Source organism: Hibiscus syriacus, unplaced genomic scaffold, assembly GCF_006381635.1.
Source record: "Hibiscus syriacus cultivar Baekdansim isolate YM2019G1 unplaced genomic scaffold, ASM638163v2 tig00113337_pilon, whole genome shotgun sequence".
In the NCBI taxonomy this organism is placed as follows: Eukaryota; Viridiplantae; Streptophyta; class Magnoliopsida; order Malvales; family Malvaceae; genus Hibiscus; species Hibiscus syriacus.
This window is the reverse complement of record NW_024063456.1, coordinates 59,610-76,562: the sequence shown is the minus strand read 5'-3', so window position 1 is coordinate 76,562 and position 16,953 is coordinate 59,610. Positions and strand designations below refer to the sequence as shown.

Sequence of the window (16,953 nt, the reverse complement as noted above, 5' to 3'; positions counted from 1 at the left end):
TTTTATTTTATTTTAGTATATTTGTTTCAAATTTAACTTTAAATTTTAAAAAATAAAAAAATAGGTACAAAATGCGTTAAATTTTTAATGATTGGTACTTTAATGAAAGAAAAATAAACGTTAGATCTGATTTTAAAAAAATTAAAATTTTAAATATTAATACAGATTGAAATTGATAGTTTTACCCTTGTGATTAAAACTAGTAGTAGTACTATTCAAACAAATGAAGATGCAAGGAAATTGTAATACAACGAACAATTACTGTATAATTTTGTAATATTAAAAGGTCAAGTGTGAATCTGATTCAACGACGGCTATTGGATGTGGACCGATTTAAATTTGTAAAACAAGAGACGGAATCCGAAGAAATCGCTCCAATAACGAGATTTCGTGGTCGACGATGATGCTTCGACTCATCCTGCTAACGTTATTGGTGTTGGGATCCGGGCTAACCAGAAGAGTCATCTCGCATGAGGAATCTGGTGAGTGGAGTTGCTAGTCAAACTCGGAGATCCAAGTCCATGCGGATTTCAGACCCGGAGTCATAACCCTCGATGGTCACGCCGATGATTGGAAAGACATTGATGGGTTCGAGTTCTCTCTCCTCCCTGCTCTTGACCCCGACGAGGATCACGAGTACAAAGATGGGAAAATGACAGCGAAGGTAAATGCTATCGCCTATTGCTTGAATTTCAAAATGGAAGAACATTTGTCCATGAGTTTTGATGTCAAACGTTTTTGCTGGATTGTCTTAGGCCTTACACGATGGGAATGATATCTTCTTCTTGTTGCAAGTTGATGGGGACTATGCATACTCCAAAGGGTAAGCTTCTTTTTAATTAGAACTAGATATAGTTTACTTTTTGACGGGTTAGCCATTAAGATTGGAACCCCAGCAGATGTTGGTCTTTCTTGGTCCTGTTTAAGATGTCCAGTAAAGTTGGTTAGCAAGCTGGTGTCTCACGCAAATGGTTCGAAAAAGGAAGCTTATTAAATCATGATGCCATCATCCATGGCATGCGGAATCTGTTTACTTTCTTTGTTTCTTGTGGTATGAGTTTCAATTTCCATTCTTTCAGTAACGGGAACTGAATAGAGGAAATTTTCAGCTGAATCCGTTGACATCCAAATTTCCTGATCTTAGTTACGTATTTTACTAGTTGTCCCCACCCTGAGATTTTACGTGTTATTAATATCTCTGTGCCCACCCTAAAAAATATTTCTGGATTTGTCACTGATGCCATGACTTCTCTATGTTAATGCCTTGGGGCTAACCGGGTTTCTACTCTTAAATGCAGGGACAACGCCAAATGTCCATCTGTAGCTCTCATGTTTCAAATTGGCGACCTTGCTACTTATCATAATGTAAGTTATTTTATCCTGTGCCATGTTTATTTTTCTTTTATACTATTTGTTAGCTTCCCTTTGTTGCAAGTTTGAAAGTTGAGAAATAGTTTACTGTGGTGCAAGATGGGTGGCTGTAAAGAACAAAGGGACTCTTGCACTAACAAGACCTGCAAGGGACATGAAGTTGACATTATGCACTTTTCTATTGGAAATGCTATACCTGGAAGGCTTTATGGTGGCAATCCCATAGATAACGGAGAGGGAAATGGCGGTGATAGGTAATGTAGTACAACATAGTTTGAAGTAGTACAATGTATCATTCGCCTTCACGATAGTGCAGTGAAACAATGTACTCTTGTGGAAAAAATGTTCAGGAATTTAGTATTTTATGATAATACTTTTATTTGCTGACAGGTTTGGTCATTTGGTTGATGTGTATGCTTGGAACCCGCACTGTAGATACCTTGATGGCATGGGTCCTTCTGGTAAATTCTAAGATCCTTGAGTCTTATTGGCCTCTTTTTTTGAGTATGATATTTGCTTATTTGAGATGAAAACGATGGGACTTCCTTTTAGCATAGTGAAACAAAGTGGGATTAGGCACTAAAGAAAGTGACTACTGGCGTTATCAAGGTGTCATAGGATGAGAACAACTCCCAAAAGTCAAGTTTTTATCTTATACGAGACACTAGATTGCTTGCTTAATGGATATTGCACTTACTAGAAGGAACTTTTTGAAGATCTTGAAGCATTAATAACTTCTTTAATGTTATAATATTTGGGGTAGACACCAGCAATTATTTTTAATCTGATTGACTAGGGTTGTGTATTTATCTTAGTGCGTTTTGATAGCTACCATCCTGCCAGGGTATTGTTTTAAGTGTTGAAATTACATTTTTATCTTGTTGTCTTCAACTTTTCATTTCAACCAGGATCAAATTTACTCATTCTAGGTGTTGCTTGTTTCTGCTATCTTGTATTATTTTATGAAGGAAGAGAACTATTTTGATAGGATAATCCAGTTGTTTCATTATCGTTTTAGGTTTCTCCCAATTTCCTACTATTGTCTTCATAGGAGAAATTATGGCCCTTTTGATCTTATTTTTTAGATATTGTTTCCTCCTCTCTGGTACATTTCTGACTAATCAGATTCTCAATTCTCACTTTTTTACGATTGTTTATTTTGAAGACCAAAAATTCCTTTGCTTTGCTTGATTATATTTCATTTGAGAACTTACCTTTATATACAACTCTACGAGTTTCTTCTCTGGTTTATATTTGAATCTCTTCATCCAGATGCGAACTTCCTCTTATAAGGTCATCCACCTTTCCAATCTATATGCATAAAATAGTGTTCTTCCTTCTCAGTGAATGAATCAGGAAGATTACATTCTTTTAGGAAACTCTATTCTTTAAACCACTTATCGATCTAACTCTAGGTTGAAGGCGTCAATTTGTCTCAATTTGTCTCAATTTGAGAACTTTTAAATCCCTTACACAGACCAGTCTTATTCCATGAGTCTAAATGCTGCTGCATTTCTAAGTCTGCAATAGTTCCTTGCTTCCTGGCCAACTTTAAAAGGTATTGGTTGTACATCTAGGGGTCTGATTTACTATAAAGCTAGTGGATTCATATTGGTGTCTTTTAGTTATTGATTGATTTTGAGATACGTACTAGACAAAAATAACATTTTTGTTACTTGTATTTCTCTTGTGGCTTCATTTAATATCATTTAATATCTTTATCCAATGATGACTTCCTGCTCTGATTCTTTCCTTTCTTTGCCCCGTTGTCCCCTTTAAAAGGTATTGGTTGTAATAGAACATTGATTTTCTCATTGTTCAAATAATAAGATTTATGCTTCACTGTTAGGAAATGATTCCAGTGCACAGAATGACTGGAAAGGGGCATGGTGGCATAGTAGCTTCACAGTTCATTCAGGTAATGAAACTGTAATGATTGTATTTACAAACAGAATGGTTATATAGGTTGATGTGCATTTATTCTACAAGTCATGGTCCATTTGCAAACCTGCCGAGTTGTAAGCACTCCTTTTACATGTTTTTGGAGCTTATATAGGCAATTTCCTGTGTGTCAAGTTGGTAAGAAGCATTAAGCTCCTATTGATTCCAGGAAACAAGCGTTTTCTTGAAAAATGAAAAAGATTGAAGAAAATTTGCTTTGGTTGAAAATTTTAAAAACAGTTTTTAGAAAATGAAAATATGTAAAAATCAAAGGTATAAATTACAATGATGGTCACTGAGCTTTTAGGGTGTTTTCACTTTGGTCACCAAAATTTTAGAACTTGCATTATAGTCACGGAACTTCTTTCATATGGTCTTGAAGTTTTCTTAAAGAAACCCAAGGTTCCAAATTGGAAGCCGCTGCAAAGGCCAAATTTACGATGGATGGAGTGGTTGTCGGTCAACAGTGGAAAGGTTTCATTTGGCTAGAAGATTAACATTCATTTGGCTACAAGATTAACATGGTTTAGTTTCAAGCTAAACCGATGCTTGACAATGGCGGATTGAAAAGTTTTAGTGTTCAGTTTCGATTGAGATTTTAGGTTATTGGAAGGTTTTTCAGTAAGTTTGAAACGAAGGAAAGAAAGAGGAGTAGTTCGGTGATCTTTTTGAATGGAGAAATCATCGAACAAAGGCAGAAATGACGGCGAAAGGAGGAGCAACGGCTGCCATGTTCTTTTTAATGTTTTTAGCGTGCCATGCTAGTTTTTGTTAATGGTTTAACACCCGAATGATCTAAATAGAAGTTTTTCTTAACAGAAATGATTAATGAAAGTTTTTCAATTTCTGTGACCAAAGTGAAAGTGCTTAAAAAGTTCAGTAACTCTTAGTGTAGTTTACCCAAATTAAAAAAGTTGTCTTTATTTTCACTAAAATGCTTTGAAAAAATGGAGTTTAAAATAAAAACTATTTTTAACTTTTACTTTAAATGATGAATTGAATCAAATCCTTATAAACACAACTATTACTTTTCCAGTAATTTTTAATCAAATTTCTAATCCTAGTTCGAATTCATATAAATATAGGAACTCTTTTATTTTATTTCTCATATTTCTATTACGAGAAAATAGATACCAAACACATTTTCACATTTTTAATTATGGAAATCACACTTTTATATCTATTTATCAAATATGTTTTTTTCATTCAAAAAATAGAAAATGAAAGTTGTTTCTAATAGGAGAATAAAAAATTTAAAAAATAATTTTAGGAAACGTAACAGAGCCATATATTCTGTAACAGGTAAGGAATACAATTGGTTTATTTCTTGTGTTTTTCAACCAACATATCGATGCTAAACTACCCCTTGGTGTCAATACTTCCTGTTTCAATTTCTTAATGGCAAAAGTACGTACTTTTAACAGGTTTTGTGGAGGAAGACAGCCCTTACTCTACAGGTCAGGAGGGAACATATTATTTCTAAATTTCTAGGCCTTTGAGAACCATGGACCGTCTTCAACAGGTTTGAAAATAATCTTCTGGCTTTAGGCTTTTAACTAATGTTATAAAATAGAAACCACATTTTTTGTGTTTATGAAAATTCTCTTAATCATCGTATATTATGATGTATGCATGTTGTTTCTGTTGCTTGTCATACAAGCGAGTTCATGGATCATGGCTTTGAAGTCTCTGTTCCTTACTAAAAGTTGAGTGGTTTTGGTAGACTATGCTACCTTAGCAGAAGGCTGACATTTCGAACGAAAATCGAATATGCTATATAAATCTGATGTCAAGACATAAACGATAATGCTGTGTTTCATTTCTGTTAAAACTGTTTACCTTGTTGAGTAACTTCTCTGTTGCATTGCAGGATGTTCAGTTCACAATAGGTGGATCGAGCAAGATGTCGGTTGCACTCTGGTATCCGGTTGACGGGAATCCATGGCATGGATCCGGACACTACACTATTAACTGCGATTGGGTGTCGTTGGATTTTGCTTCAGGTGGTTCTAAGCTAACGGGGTCGACGAAACCAAGCAGCTCTTGGGATGTCGCCTCTGCATTCTCTCTTTTATTCTCAGTAGCAGCTCTTTGTGTGGCCGTATTTGTAGCATACCAAGTTTCCAGACCCAATAATATCCCATTCACACCAATGGAAAATCTTTAGATTATATAGATATTCAAGTCTGCCATTGTAGAATTCATCGAGCTCGAGTTTGAGCTCGAGCTTACCATACATGTTAGAGATTGTACTATTGCTTGTTTTTGTACTGCTTAGCTTGAGTTTGTACTATTCCTTCCCACTTTATTAAAAATTTTAAATTAAAAAGGAGAGTTTATTTTTAGTTTATTTTTCTGCTTTTGGTAAAGCTTCTGTTATTGATGAATGGTCTGCTCCATTTCCTTGAGCACATCACATGTTTGATGACTTTCTGGGAATAATATAAGTGGCAGAGCATTAACTACCAATATTCAGATGGAAAGCCCTAACATTGAAATTATTAAATACAATCTCATGGAAGTCGCATATTTTATTAGCAAATCTTTAGTTGATATTAGTCTTCAATTTAATCTTTAAACAAAATTTTAGTGACGAGCTCTGGGCCTTTTCAATCAAGCCTGTACACCTAATGTTGGCCCAAATTATTAAAATAATGCAGCCGACCGACATCATAAATAAATGTAGATGTAGCAATCGAGTCGTTCGAATCAAGTTTGAGTTGGATTGTTTCGTATATGAATTATATTTGGTTTAACTTTCATTCGAATTAGATTTATATGGTTTGGGTTTAGTTCGAATTTATATTAAACCGGTCAAGTTAGGTTAATTTTGGATTACTCAAATTTTTATTCTAATCAACATTTGAATCTTAGTAAGATTAAACTACTTTTTTAGCTTAAAGATGATTTTTTTTTAAACTGAAGATTTCACGTACCATTAAATTTAAAAACAAAATATATATATTAAAGGCATAGGCTAATACTTTAGTTGTAGTTTATTGGTTAATTTTCTTAATAGAAGTAGCTAATCTTATTAAAAAGTAAAAATATCTAAAATTACAATAAAGATTTACAACTAATATAATAAATTAAATACATAATTTATACATGTTCATATAACATTAAGACAATATTATAATTATTTTAGATTATACAAGGACCATAATAAAAAAGGTTAAGAATCCAACTAAAAGACTCACAGTAAAATAGATACGAATAAATTTGACTGTATCGACAAACAAACCATAAAAGAGATTAAACTATTAAAAGACTACTTAGAATTGTAAATCAGAGTCGAACATCATGAGAAATTATCCACAAATACAAAATCACATATCTAAATTCAATTTGAAGATCTATAACATGAAAAATCAACTAAATTACAAGTAAAAGTCATCTTCATTAGTTATAACGGCATTAAATCTAACCATAAAAAATAAAATAAAAAAATAGTCAAACAACTAAAAAAAAATGTCATAAAGGAATTAAAAATGTGTCACAAACACAATTATTCTTATCGAAAATTGAAAAGAAAAAAAAAGGACCGACCATTGAGGACCAGTACAACTGAGTGAGAAAAAGCCAACGATAGCCATCCAGTTTTCACCAACAGTCAATCTGATTCACTGTTTTATTTCAATTTTCTCATTTTGGAACTCGACTCTCTTTCTCCCCTTCTTTCTTTAAGCTGAGGTTCTTCCACTGGGTAACTCATTAATGGCTGCTCCGACTCCGAGTCATTTCTTACGAGTTCTGATTTTTGTGATGTTCTCTCCACGGCTGAATCCTCCCTTGTTGGCTGTCGCAAATAAGTTAATTCTCATAGTGTCGCTTTTATGTGTTTGGAGTTATGCTTATCTGAAACCGTGATCTCGCCGTTGGTTTGTTGGAATCTCGCCAGATCTGAGTTATATTTGGTTAAAATCAACGGCGTTAGTGATGTCGCTTATTTCCCTTTCAAATCCCACTGGTAATTACTCTCTTCGACTTTCCATGTCAGAGTAGAAATTTAACTATTCACGCTTTTCAATTTGGTTGCTTAGGAAAATCGAGGACTAAGAACAAGCTATATCGTCGTTTTTCTTTTCAGCCTAGATTAAAGATAACCTAATTAGTCAAGAAGTAGAGTTTTATGTATTATTTTATTTTCATTTTGCTTCTTGCACTAGAGATATAAGAAGGAAAAGCTTTCACTGTTTCATGCAATCATTTTTGTTTAGCTGGAAACTTAGTTTTGGGACAGTAAATTTCCTGCTAGTTGTTTTTCATGCTACAATTATCACTGTGTTTGGGGTAAAGAGTGAGAAGAAGTGAGCGAGAGAAGAGAGATAGAATTCTAATAATCAAAGAATTTTATCAGTAGATAGATTTTTTTTTCGCAGAATAGCTGTAGTTTTAGCTGCATAAGTCCTTGAACGAAAGAAGGTTGATTATTTTGCAAAGAAGGAAGTATACTTTCACCTAGGTGATTTAGATTTACAATCTTTTGTAGCCAGTCACGTTTGTGATGCACATTTAATTTTGGAGTTCTTTCGTGTTGTAGTGTAGAAAATTGATTTTGTTTAATCGTTGATACATATATATGGTTCCATCCTTGCTTGATTGAGTGTTTTCTTCGTCAACAGGAGCATTGGGAACTGTCTGTTCATTTCTTGTCAAAGTTGTTGTTCTGAGTTCAGTTTCCATCACCAATGCTGATTTTTCCAGTAATCTACTCCAAGCTCCAGTACAATCTCCCACCTTGGCGGCTGAGGGTGCACCAGCTGTTTCTGATCTTCCCTCACCTTCCAATCTGCCATTGGTTTACAGACCACACCGTAGACATTTGTCACCACGCAGTGCACCAACACTTTTAGCACCAACCCTACCTCCTCTTCGTTGTCCATTAATAATTGCCAGTCACCCTCCTATCAGTTCACGCCTATCAAAACCTTTGATGAAGAGGAGTGCATTACTGCCTCCTGGTGTGGACTTGCCAAATATTGCTCCTGCACAGATCAGTCCTGGTCTAATTTCTGCTGGTTTAGCTCAACCACCATTGTCTCCTGAAGGGTCCAGTAAGATATTTTCTAAATCATTTTACTACCAACTTTATTATATTTTTCTTCTTTATGTATTCATTACGTAATATCACAACTCAACATCCTTTATAGCACTTCTATGCACGATGTGGTTAGAAGGTAGCATCCTGAGAATTTATAATTTATATATTTACACTGTATGAGATGCTTACATGGTATTTTCTCACTTGGCCAGGTTGTTGCAAACCAGGTTCAATTTTGAAACGAGGGACTCATGCTTGTCATTGTGTGTGTCCCATAAAGCTTGAGCTTCTCCTTTTAAATGTCTCTCAAAACGCAAATTGGAATGCTTTTCTAGTTGAGTTAACTTCTCAGCTTGATTTGTTGCCTGATCAAGTCGAGATTATCAATTTTTATATGCTCAGCTTATCAAGATTAAATATCTCTATGGATATTATTCCACACACGGAGATAGTTTCTCTGCCAGTGATGCATCAAAAATTAACTCTTCACTTGTGATGCATAGGATTCGTTTTGACTCAAGTGTAGTTGGAGACTACAAAATCCTTAATTTTACCTGGTTTGAGCCTCCAGCGCCTTCCCCAGGTAACTTATGATAGAACTTAAATTATTCTAGGATCAAATGACTTCTATTTTTTTCTTGGTTGGATAATGGTTGTCCTTATATCTCTGGTCTTCCTGACAGTTCATAGCTTTTGTTTTACCATAATTTTATATATGGGGATTACCTTATCTTGTTCTATTTGTCCTGACGAAGTGCCATCTTATTTACAACTCCTGTCTCAGTTTCTAGACCGAGAGCAGCATCAGCACATCAATCCTACAATTCTACATCACTCAACTCCTCAAACAAGAGAAAAAAATCAATTTTTTTTTGGTATTTCTGCTGGCATACTGGTTTTTTCTATAATATCAGTGCTTATAATTTGTTCGTGCATATTTCATGAAGGAAGGACAAAGGCGTTTCGCAAGGAATCTGGTATGTGTATAAGCACAAAAACTATGAGTTTATATGACGTGGATGAAATATTGAATAAGAAGACTTTTTTTCATGTATGACTATCACTGTGAACTGAATATCAGTATTGAGCTAAAATAGTTGACGGAGAAAGGGTTTCAGAACCCTAAACATTAGCAGAACCGAAAAAATTAACACTTTATGAATATCAGTATTCAGATTCTTGCTGATAATATGAATGTTCTAACTCCTATTTTTATTTGTTTATTTTCAATAAAGCCGAGGACAGCTGATGCTGTTGCCCAAGCAGGGTCTTTCCCCCACCCAAGCAGTACAAGGTTTCTACAGTATGAAGAATTCAAAGAAGCAACAAACAACTTTACACCTTCAAGCATACTAGGGGAAGGGGGGTTCGGCAGAGTTTTCAAGGGTGTTTTAACTGATGGTACTGCTGTAGCAATTAAAAGGCTTACCAATGGAGGGCCTGAAGGAGATAAAGATTTTTTGGTTGAAGTTGAGATGCTTAGCAAGTTGCATCATCGTAATCATGTGAAACTTGTAGGTTACTATAGCAGTTGTGAGTCTTCACAAAACCTGCTTTGTTATGAGCTTGTTCCGAATGGAAGCTTAGAAGCCTGGCTCCATGGTATCTTGTCTCTCTAAATTTGACCCCATGTGCAGTTTGTTCGTTGATGTTATCCTTTTATCTACAGCCAGTTGTGATACATTATACTGTCTTTGCTCCTGTTTTGCCTCAGGCCCCTTGGGAGTAAAGTGTCCTTTGGACTGGGACACCAGAATGAAGATTGCACTTGATGCTGCAAGAGGACTTGCATACCTGCACGAGGATTCCCAACCATGCGTTATCCACCAAGATTTCAAAGCATCCAACATATTACTCGAGAATAACTTTCATGCTAAAGTTGCTGATTTTGGCCTTGCCAAACAAGCACCCGAAGGCAGAACAAATTACCTGTCTACTCGCGTAATGGGCACCTTTGGGTTGGTTTTCATACACTACCAGAAATCTTGCTCTCTTGTTTAAATTTGACACGAATGTAGAATGAGATCGATTTTAGGTATGTAGCTCCTGAGTATGCTATGACTGGACATCTACTTGTAAAAAGTGATGTTTACAGCTATGGAGTTGTACTATCGAGTTGCTCACTGGAAGGACACCTGCCGAAATGCTCAGCCATCGGAACAGGAGAACCTCGTCTCCTGGGTGAGTAGTAACCTAGGGTTAGCCTTGCTGTTGCTAATGTTTCTTTATCCAGATTTTATTTGATTAAGGATCCATACGCATAAACCTCTATTAATCTCTTGCCTTCTGATCCAAGGCTTGGAGGGCAGTACCCGAAGGAGGATTTCATACGGGTTTGCACAATTGCCGCAGCTTGTGTTGCTCATGAGGCGTGTCAAAGGCCAGCAATGGGTGAAGTAGTACAGTCATTAAAAATGGTGCAGCGCATTACAGAATATCAGGATTCCGCATCAACCATTTACAATAACCGGCCCAACCGGAGGCATTCTTCTACTACTTTCGAGTCTGAAGAGACATCTTCAATGTTCTCTTCTGGTCATTTCTCTGGTCTCGGTGCTTTCGAAAATGACATCTCACGTACAGCAGTTTCCTCTGAAGATCTTCACGAGGGACGATGAACGCTTTCCAAGGGAGAGTAATTGAAGCAGACTCTTGTATACTGAAGCAGACTCTTGTATACGGAAGCTCGACAATGGAATACATGGAGAAGAAAATTTCGCAGTAGGAACTTGAAAATTTTGAAATAGTATTTTCGGAGGGGTTTTAGTTTATGTAGAATTTTGATGGATGAAATATGGGTGCTTCTTCCCAATCGTTGTTGTACCACCGTTCCAGGCATGCAATGCTGGGATGAAGTTCTGTACATATGTATTTAACCTTTTATTTTCCCTTTTCATCAGAATGGCTTTGTAGGATTATAGTAACTGCTTACCCATTGAAAGATCCAATATAACTTCTATCATTTAAAAGTAATATGCAATTTCAAACACGATGTCGGTAAGGAATGTTGTTAACTTGTTATCCGTTAAAGTTTCGGATTCAAACACAATGTCGGTAAGGATGTATTACATTTATTGTTAAATTGTTAAGAATATTTCGAATAAATACTATCTTGTATTCACTCAACTAATAAAAAAGTAACATGCAATAAAATAAAGGTAAAGATATTGCGCAAGTCCTTATACGTTAATGCAGATTTTATTTTGGTCTTTATACTTGAGAATGAAAAGAAAACTACACGTACGCTAGAAAAATGAATAAAACGATCAGTTTACAAATAGAAAATAAAATTTTCACAAATAGAAATAGGACGTTGACAAGTGTCTAATTAATATATTTCAAAAATTAAATGGCTTAATACAATTTCATGTGCCTAAATTATACCTTAAATTGACTTTTGGTGTCTAAAAAATTTTTCGTTAAAAATAAATATATAATATTACAGTTTTAGATGTCTATCATTATAATTTTTTATTTATTTTTTAAGGTTTAATACAATTTAGGTGCCTGAACTTTATCTCAAAATGACTTTTGGTGCCTAAAGATTTTTTTTGCTAAAACAAGGTGTCTAAAGTTTCCAAGTTACACTTTTAGGTGTTAGACAGTAACGGTCATTAAATTTGGACAGACACGTGTTAAACATATAAAATTTCAAAAAAAAATATTTAAAAAAAATTAATATTATAATTAAAAAAACCCCAAATTCCACCGCCCATTGACCACCGTCAATTCGTGGCCATCACCGTTAATATCATCAGAATTGTCTCGCTGTTGCGACCAAAATTCAGTCCCCCACTCACCGTGAAACTACATCAATTGTCGTGAAAAGCGCCGAGAAGGGATTTTCTAACTTCCTTCGTTGTTTTTCTATGATTCCAACAGTTACAGTTGATCGTACGTTACACGATGATCACCATTGAGTTTCTCGCATGCTCCGAACAAAACCTATCCGGAGGTGATCCTTCGATTTCGTCGGAAGTGGGAGATGAGAGGGAGAGGAATGACTCAGGGGAGGGTTTGATTTTTTTAAATAATATTTTTATTATTAAAAATAAAAATATAACGGTAGACACCTAAAAGTATAACGGAAAAAACGTTAGACACCTATTTTTAATAAAAAAAATCTTTAGTCACCAAAAGTTAATTTGAGGTATAGTTTAGGCATCTGAAAGTGTTTTTTTAATTTTTTTAAATTTTATATGCATGAAATGTGTCATATAATGGCCACATTTAAGGTCGTTATGATTCAGACAATAATATTAGAAATGTTAGGCACCTATTTGTAGTAAAAAAATTCTTTAGACACCAAAAATTAATTAGAGATATAATTTATACACCTAAAAATGTATTAACTCAAATTAAATATACTCAAAAATACATGTCATCGTTCTAATATTATTTGATGTATCTTTTATCTTTCAGTGTTTGTGTAATAAATAACAATCCTAAAAATCATCAATTTGATTGTCTTTCTAATATACACGTTTTTTTAAAATTTTTAAATTATAAGGACTAAAATGCAATTTAAACTATAGTCTAAGGATTAATACGCTATTTTTATCGAAAATAATATATACGTTCTTTTGCAGCGTAAAACCGTGTGAAGAAAAGACAAGGAAAGAAATGAAGGACGAACGGGAATGAGAGAAAATAAAAAGGGCGCCAGACACAGAAGATGGGGTGAGTCGGTTCAGCGAGTCAAGCGACCGAGTCAAATTATCTAAAAATCCAAAATCCCCAACTTCCCAGCCCACATCCAAAAGGAGAGCACAACGGGAGGGTGTGGCAATAGCAAAAAAATGGTGAACGAGGAGACGATTGTATTTGTTACCACACCATCCGTCCATCCTTCTCAAACCCTAAAACCTCTTTATCCTTTTAACCCTTCTCTTCCTTTCTTTTCCCCTCCTCTACGAAAATCATTATACTCTTCTTTCACATCATCACCGAACCTATTTCCTTCGTCTCTCTTCCTTACTCTCTTTCCCGCCTTCCTCTCCTTTTTATTTCCCTGCTCTTTCGTGGGTTCCTGGGTTTCTTCTTTATTGCCATCTCGAGAAGGTACGTAGTCGATTAGTCGTAGGTTCTTTCTGTTTTTTCTATTTCCCGTTTAATGATCTGATCTGGGTTGAATTCTGGTTAATTTTCTATTATCAGTTTCTCGTTCGATGGATTGATTTGTGGGATTTTGGGAGTTCTCTAATCTCGGGTTTGCTTTTCGTTTGATGGTGATTTGACCCTTTCTGAATTGTGGGATAATTTTGTTCTCTAATCGTTTGTAACAATTTGTTTCATAGAATTTTTTGGTTTTACCATGTGGATTTGGGGTAATTCCTTCTGATACTGCATTTGAATTTCTTTGCTTTCTTTCCCGGTTTACTTAATCTTGATAATTTGATCGATTTCTTATGGAATTTCAAGTCTCTGATTGTTTACATTGGTTAAATTCCTTTAGCTGGATCATGCTTCTAGCGTTTTTCAGGGATCTAGTCTTAATTGTCATTATATTATGTATTTTACAGGTTTTGAAGGGTGCTATATCATATATGAGATTCTTTAGCCTTTTTTGTTCTCCATTTTCTTGTTTGATTTGATCTGACTGTGATAAATTGAAGTTGCTTTGCTGTGATTCAAGATGTATGCAATTCAAATCTCATAATTTTGATTTTCCTTTCTTTCAGGATTAGTGATCTTGCTGGATCGTCCTTCTGGGGAAGTTGGCTAATAACAATTTTATCACCATGGAAGAGTTTGGTACTCGTCTTAATGGTGTGAACAATGCTGTGAAGAAGAAGAGGAGTCGGCCTTGTCGTAGGCCTCGTCCTGATTCACAGTCATTTTCTGAAAGTCAAGATCACTCGCCTTTGTCATCAACACCACCATCAGATGATGTGAGCAAGGTCCCTAGCAATGAGAGTGCTGGTGGTGATGCTAATTCGAAGCAGAAAGAAGTCAATCTTAATCAATATGTTTCTAGGATTTCTCCTGATACCGATTTTGTAGTTGAGAAAACTCATAAAAGAAAGAAAGAAGACAGAGGGTTCAATGCGTTTTATGACAATGAGCCTGGGCGAAGCGGGTCAAATAATAAGCGTTCTAGCAAGGGTGTACTTTCTCCTGCTAATTGGAAAAGCACAAGCAAGGGGAAGGAGTAGTCGGAATTAGAGTCGAGGGATGCTGAGATTCAGAGTTCAGTGCAAGCTGTTACTGATAGTAATGAAAGCAAGGTTAAAAAGGTTAAACTCAAGGTTGGAGGAGTCATGCGCACAATTCATGCCAACTTGGCAGCTAATGGGTTGCTAAGGGCTGCGTCTTCTGTGAGGAAGAACAATCTCCAGGTAGTTAGCTTTTGGTTTGATATGGCAATTTTATATTGAAAAAGTGTTCTCCTTTGTTGTTTAAAGTGGATGTTTTTCCTCTCAGTTAAGTTAGTACAATGTATTTTATAGCAGGCGGCCACTGGAATGGTGTTAAAGAAGGATCTAGTTTAGGAGCTAAAAATTACAATACCTTATGATACTGCATGCATATAAATTATCATGCTCTAGATTATGTATGGGTTTTTGATGGAACTGTATGGATCATGCGGGATTCAATGATTTGATAATAATATTGCGAAGTCTGGCACTTGAAAGGAAAATTATGTATCATTGTACTTTACAATCATTATTTACATCTTTTAGTAACATTTCGAATTCCACATGATCTTATTATTATGTCTTTTTATTGCAGGGAAGTGCCAATGATGGGCACTCACCTACAGATAGGAGTGGTTTGCAAGGCGTACCCTGGAAAGATTTCTCCAAAGGTGGATTTGGTTTTGTGAAAGAGGATTCTTTGGTGGGAAAGACCTCTGGAAAGAATATCTCTGGTAAACTAGGAGACCATGCTGGCACGGTTCGTAAAAGCAAGCGGGTCCCTAAGAGACGTCTACTTGATGGGGAATTCAGTGATGATGAGATCCGATGCATGGAAAAACTTAAAATTTCAAAGATTAGTCCAGAACATAAGGAAGAAGAGGATGAATCTAGTAAGAAACAGAAAAAGATCTCTACGGTTTCCAACATAGAAAAGTTTGGCACGTCAAGGTCTGCCAAAAATGAGAAAAGGAAGCATAAATCAGATAAGGTATCTGAGGATACCAACTATGAGGAGGAAGATGAATTAGTATCTGATACTGAGCTTGAAGGTAAGAAGAAAAAGAAGCAGAGGAAAGAGACTGTTGACACATCAATGGAGAGTAAAAGGGAAATAACTCTCACAACACGTCAACGTGCTCTTCAAACAAGCAAAGATGCCACTTCTGCACCTGGTTCAAGCTTAGTTGAGTTTCCAAACGGTTTACCGCCTGCCCCATCGAGAAGTAAGCACTTGTTTCAGCCATAACACTATGCAATTTATTGGTCATTGACCTCCCTTTTTACAGTAATTGTTGTGGATTGTAGAGCAAAAGGAGAAACTCTCAGAAGTGGAGCAGCAGCTAAAGAAGGCGGAGGCTGCTCAAAGAAGAAGGATGCAAGTTGAAAAGGCCAACAGGGAATCCGAGGTTTGTTCCCCTCTTCGGATCATCATATGTTTGAATATGAATTTTAGAACTTCTATGCAAAAAGTTGAGTGTGTTTGAATTAATTCTTTAGGCTGAGGCTATTAGAAAAATACTTGGCCAAGACTCCAGTCGGAAGAAGCGTGAAGAAAAGATAAAAATGCGTCAAGAAGCATTGGCACAGGTATTTGGAAACAAAAGTTTATGAAACACAAGTTTTTTTTTTTTTGCAAGCCTTATAAATTTATGTCATTTTGTCTTGATCTTTCCATGTGTATATATGTAGGAAAAGGCTGTTAATGAAGAGATGCTTGCATCAAATACCATCAGATTGGTCATGGGTCCTACAGGAACAACAGTGACATTTCCCAGGGATTTGGGTTTCCCTCCTATGTTTGATTCCAAACCCTTGAGGTATTTACCCCTTTCAGAAGTTAATTCAATTTAACAAATGTTTGGTTCCTTATGTCTTTGGTCGGTCTGCATATCCAGTTACCCTGCTCCTCGTGAAAACTGTGCGGGTCCATCGTGCACTAACCCATACAAATATCGAGATTCGAAGTTGAAGCTACCTCTTTGTAGCCTGCAGTGCTACAAGGCGATTCAACAGCAGCCGACCTGCTAGTCTTGCTGAAAATCAAGCTCTGCCCTCTTGTGCATGTGGTAAATTCTGCACATTTATATATTCATTTCATCTGAGGGACTGATTAAAAAATTGAGCTAAATGTCTCCCCCTTTTTGGTGATAATATTAATGTAATTATTTTAGGTACAAAAAAATAGTTTACTGAGTTTGTTTCCTGAGGTCGAGCTGGGAATTGACCCCATGCTCATTGCTCAACTCTCTTTGGCACCTTTATGGACAAATGACCACTTGGTTCAACATTGCGACTAGCCACTCTATATTTCGTCTCTCTAGACTAATTTTATCAGATTTGTCGCTTTGTTTTGTAACGATCTATTTGTGGTAATGAGCCATTTTGAAATTATTTCATGTAACCAAAATTTCAAAAATAATATTATTTTCATTTTGAATTTAATTATCTTTTGTTGCT

General features: G+C 35.7%; 1 protein-coding gene and 2 pseudogenes across 1 annotated transcript; all 3 read left to right on the top strand.

The window, feature by feature from the left end:
• Positions 1-274: 274 nt before the first annotated feature.
• On the top strand, positions 275-5,638 carry LOC120186299 (annotated as a pseudogene).
• Positions 5,639-7,142: 1,504 nt separating this feature from the next.
• On the top strand, positions 7,143-11,250 carry LOC120186301 (annotated as a pseudogene).
• Positions 11,251-12,974: 1,724 nt separating this feature from the next.
• LOC120186243 (INO80 complex subunit B-like) lies at positions 12,975-16,847 on the top strand. The gene is made up of 7 exons (XM_039190233.1): positions 12,975-13,417; positions 14,038-14,694; positions 15,089-15,719; positions 15,802-15,902; positions 15,994-16,083; positions 16,186-16,313; positions 16,392-16,847. The coding sequence occupies exons 2-7, from the start codon at positions 14,617-14,619 to the stop codon at positions 16,522-16,524; spliced, it is 1,161 nt and encodes a 386-aa protein (XP_039046164.1). The 5' UTR covers positions 12,975-13,417; positions 14,038-14,616; the 3' UTR covers positions 16,525-16,847.
• The last annotated feature ends 106 nt before the right edge of the window (positions 16,848-16,953 follow it).

Excerpts from the sequence above, each read along its gene's own strand:
- LOC120186243 (XM_039190233.1), top strand. The coding sequence starts at position 14,617 with ATGCGCACAATTCATGCCAACTTGGCAGCTAATGGGTTGCTAAGGGCT. Across the intron at positions 15,720-15,801 it reads ACCGCCTGCCCCATCGAGAA|AGCAAAAGGAGAAACTCTCA; the intron begins GTAAGCACTTGT and ends TGTGGATTGTAG. Across the intron at positions 16,084-16,185 it reads GTCAAGAAGCATTGGCACAG|GAAAAGGCTGTTAATGAAGA; the intron begins GTATTTGGAAAC and ends GTATATATGTAG.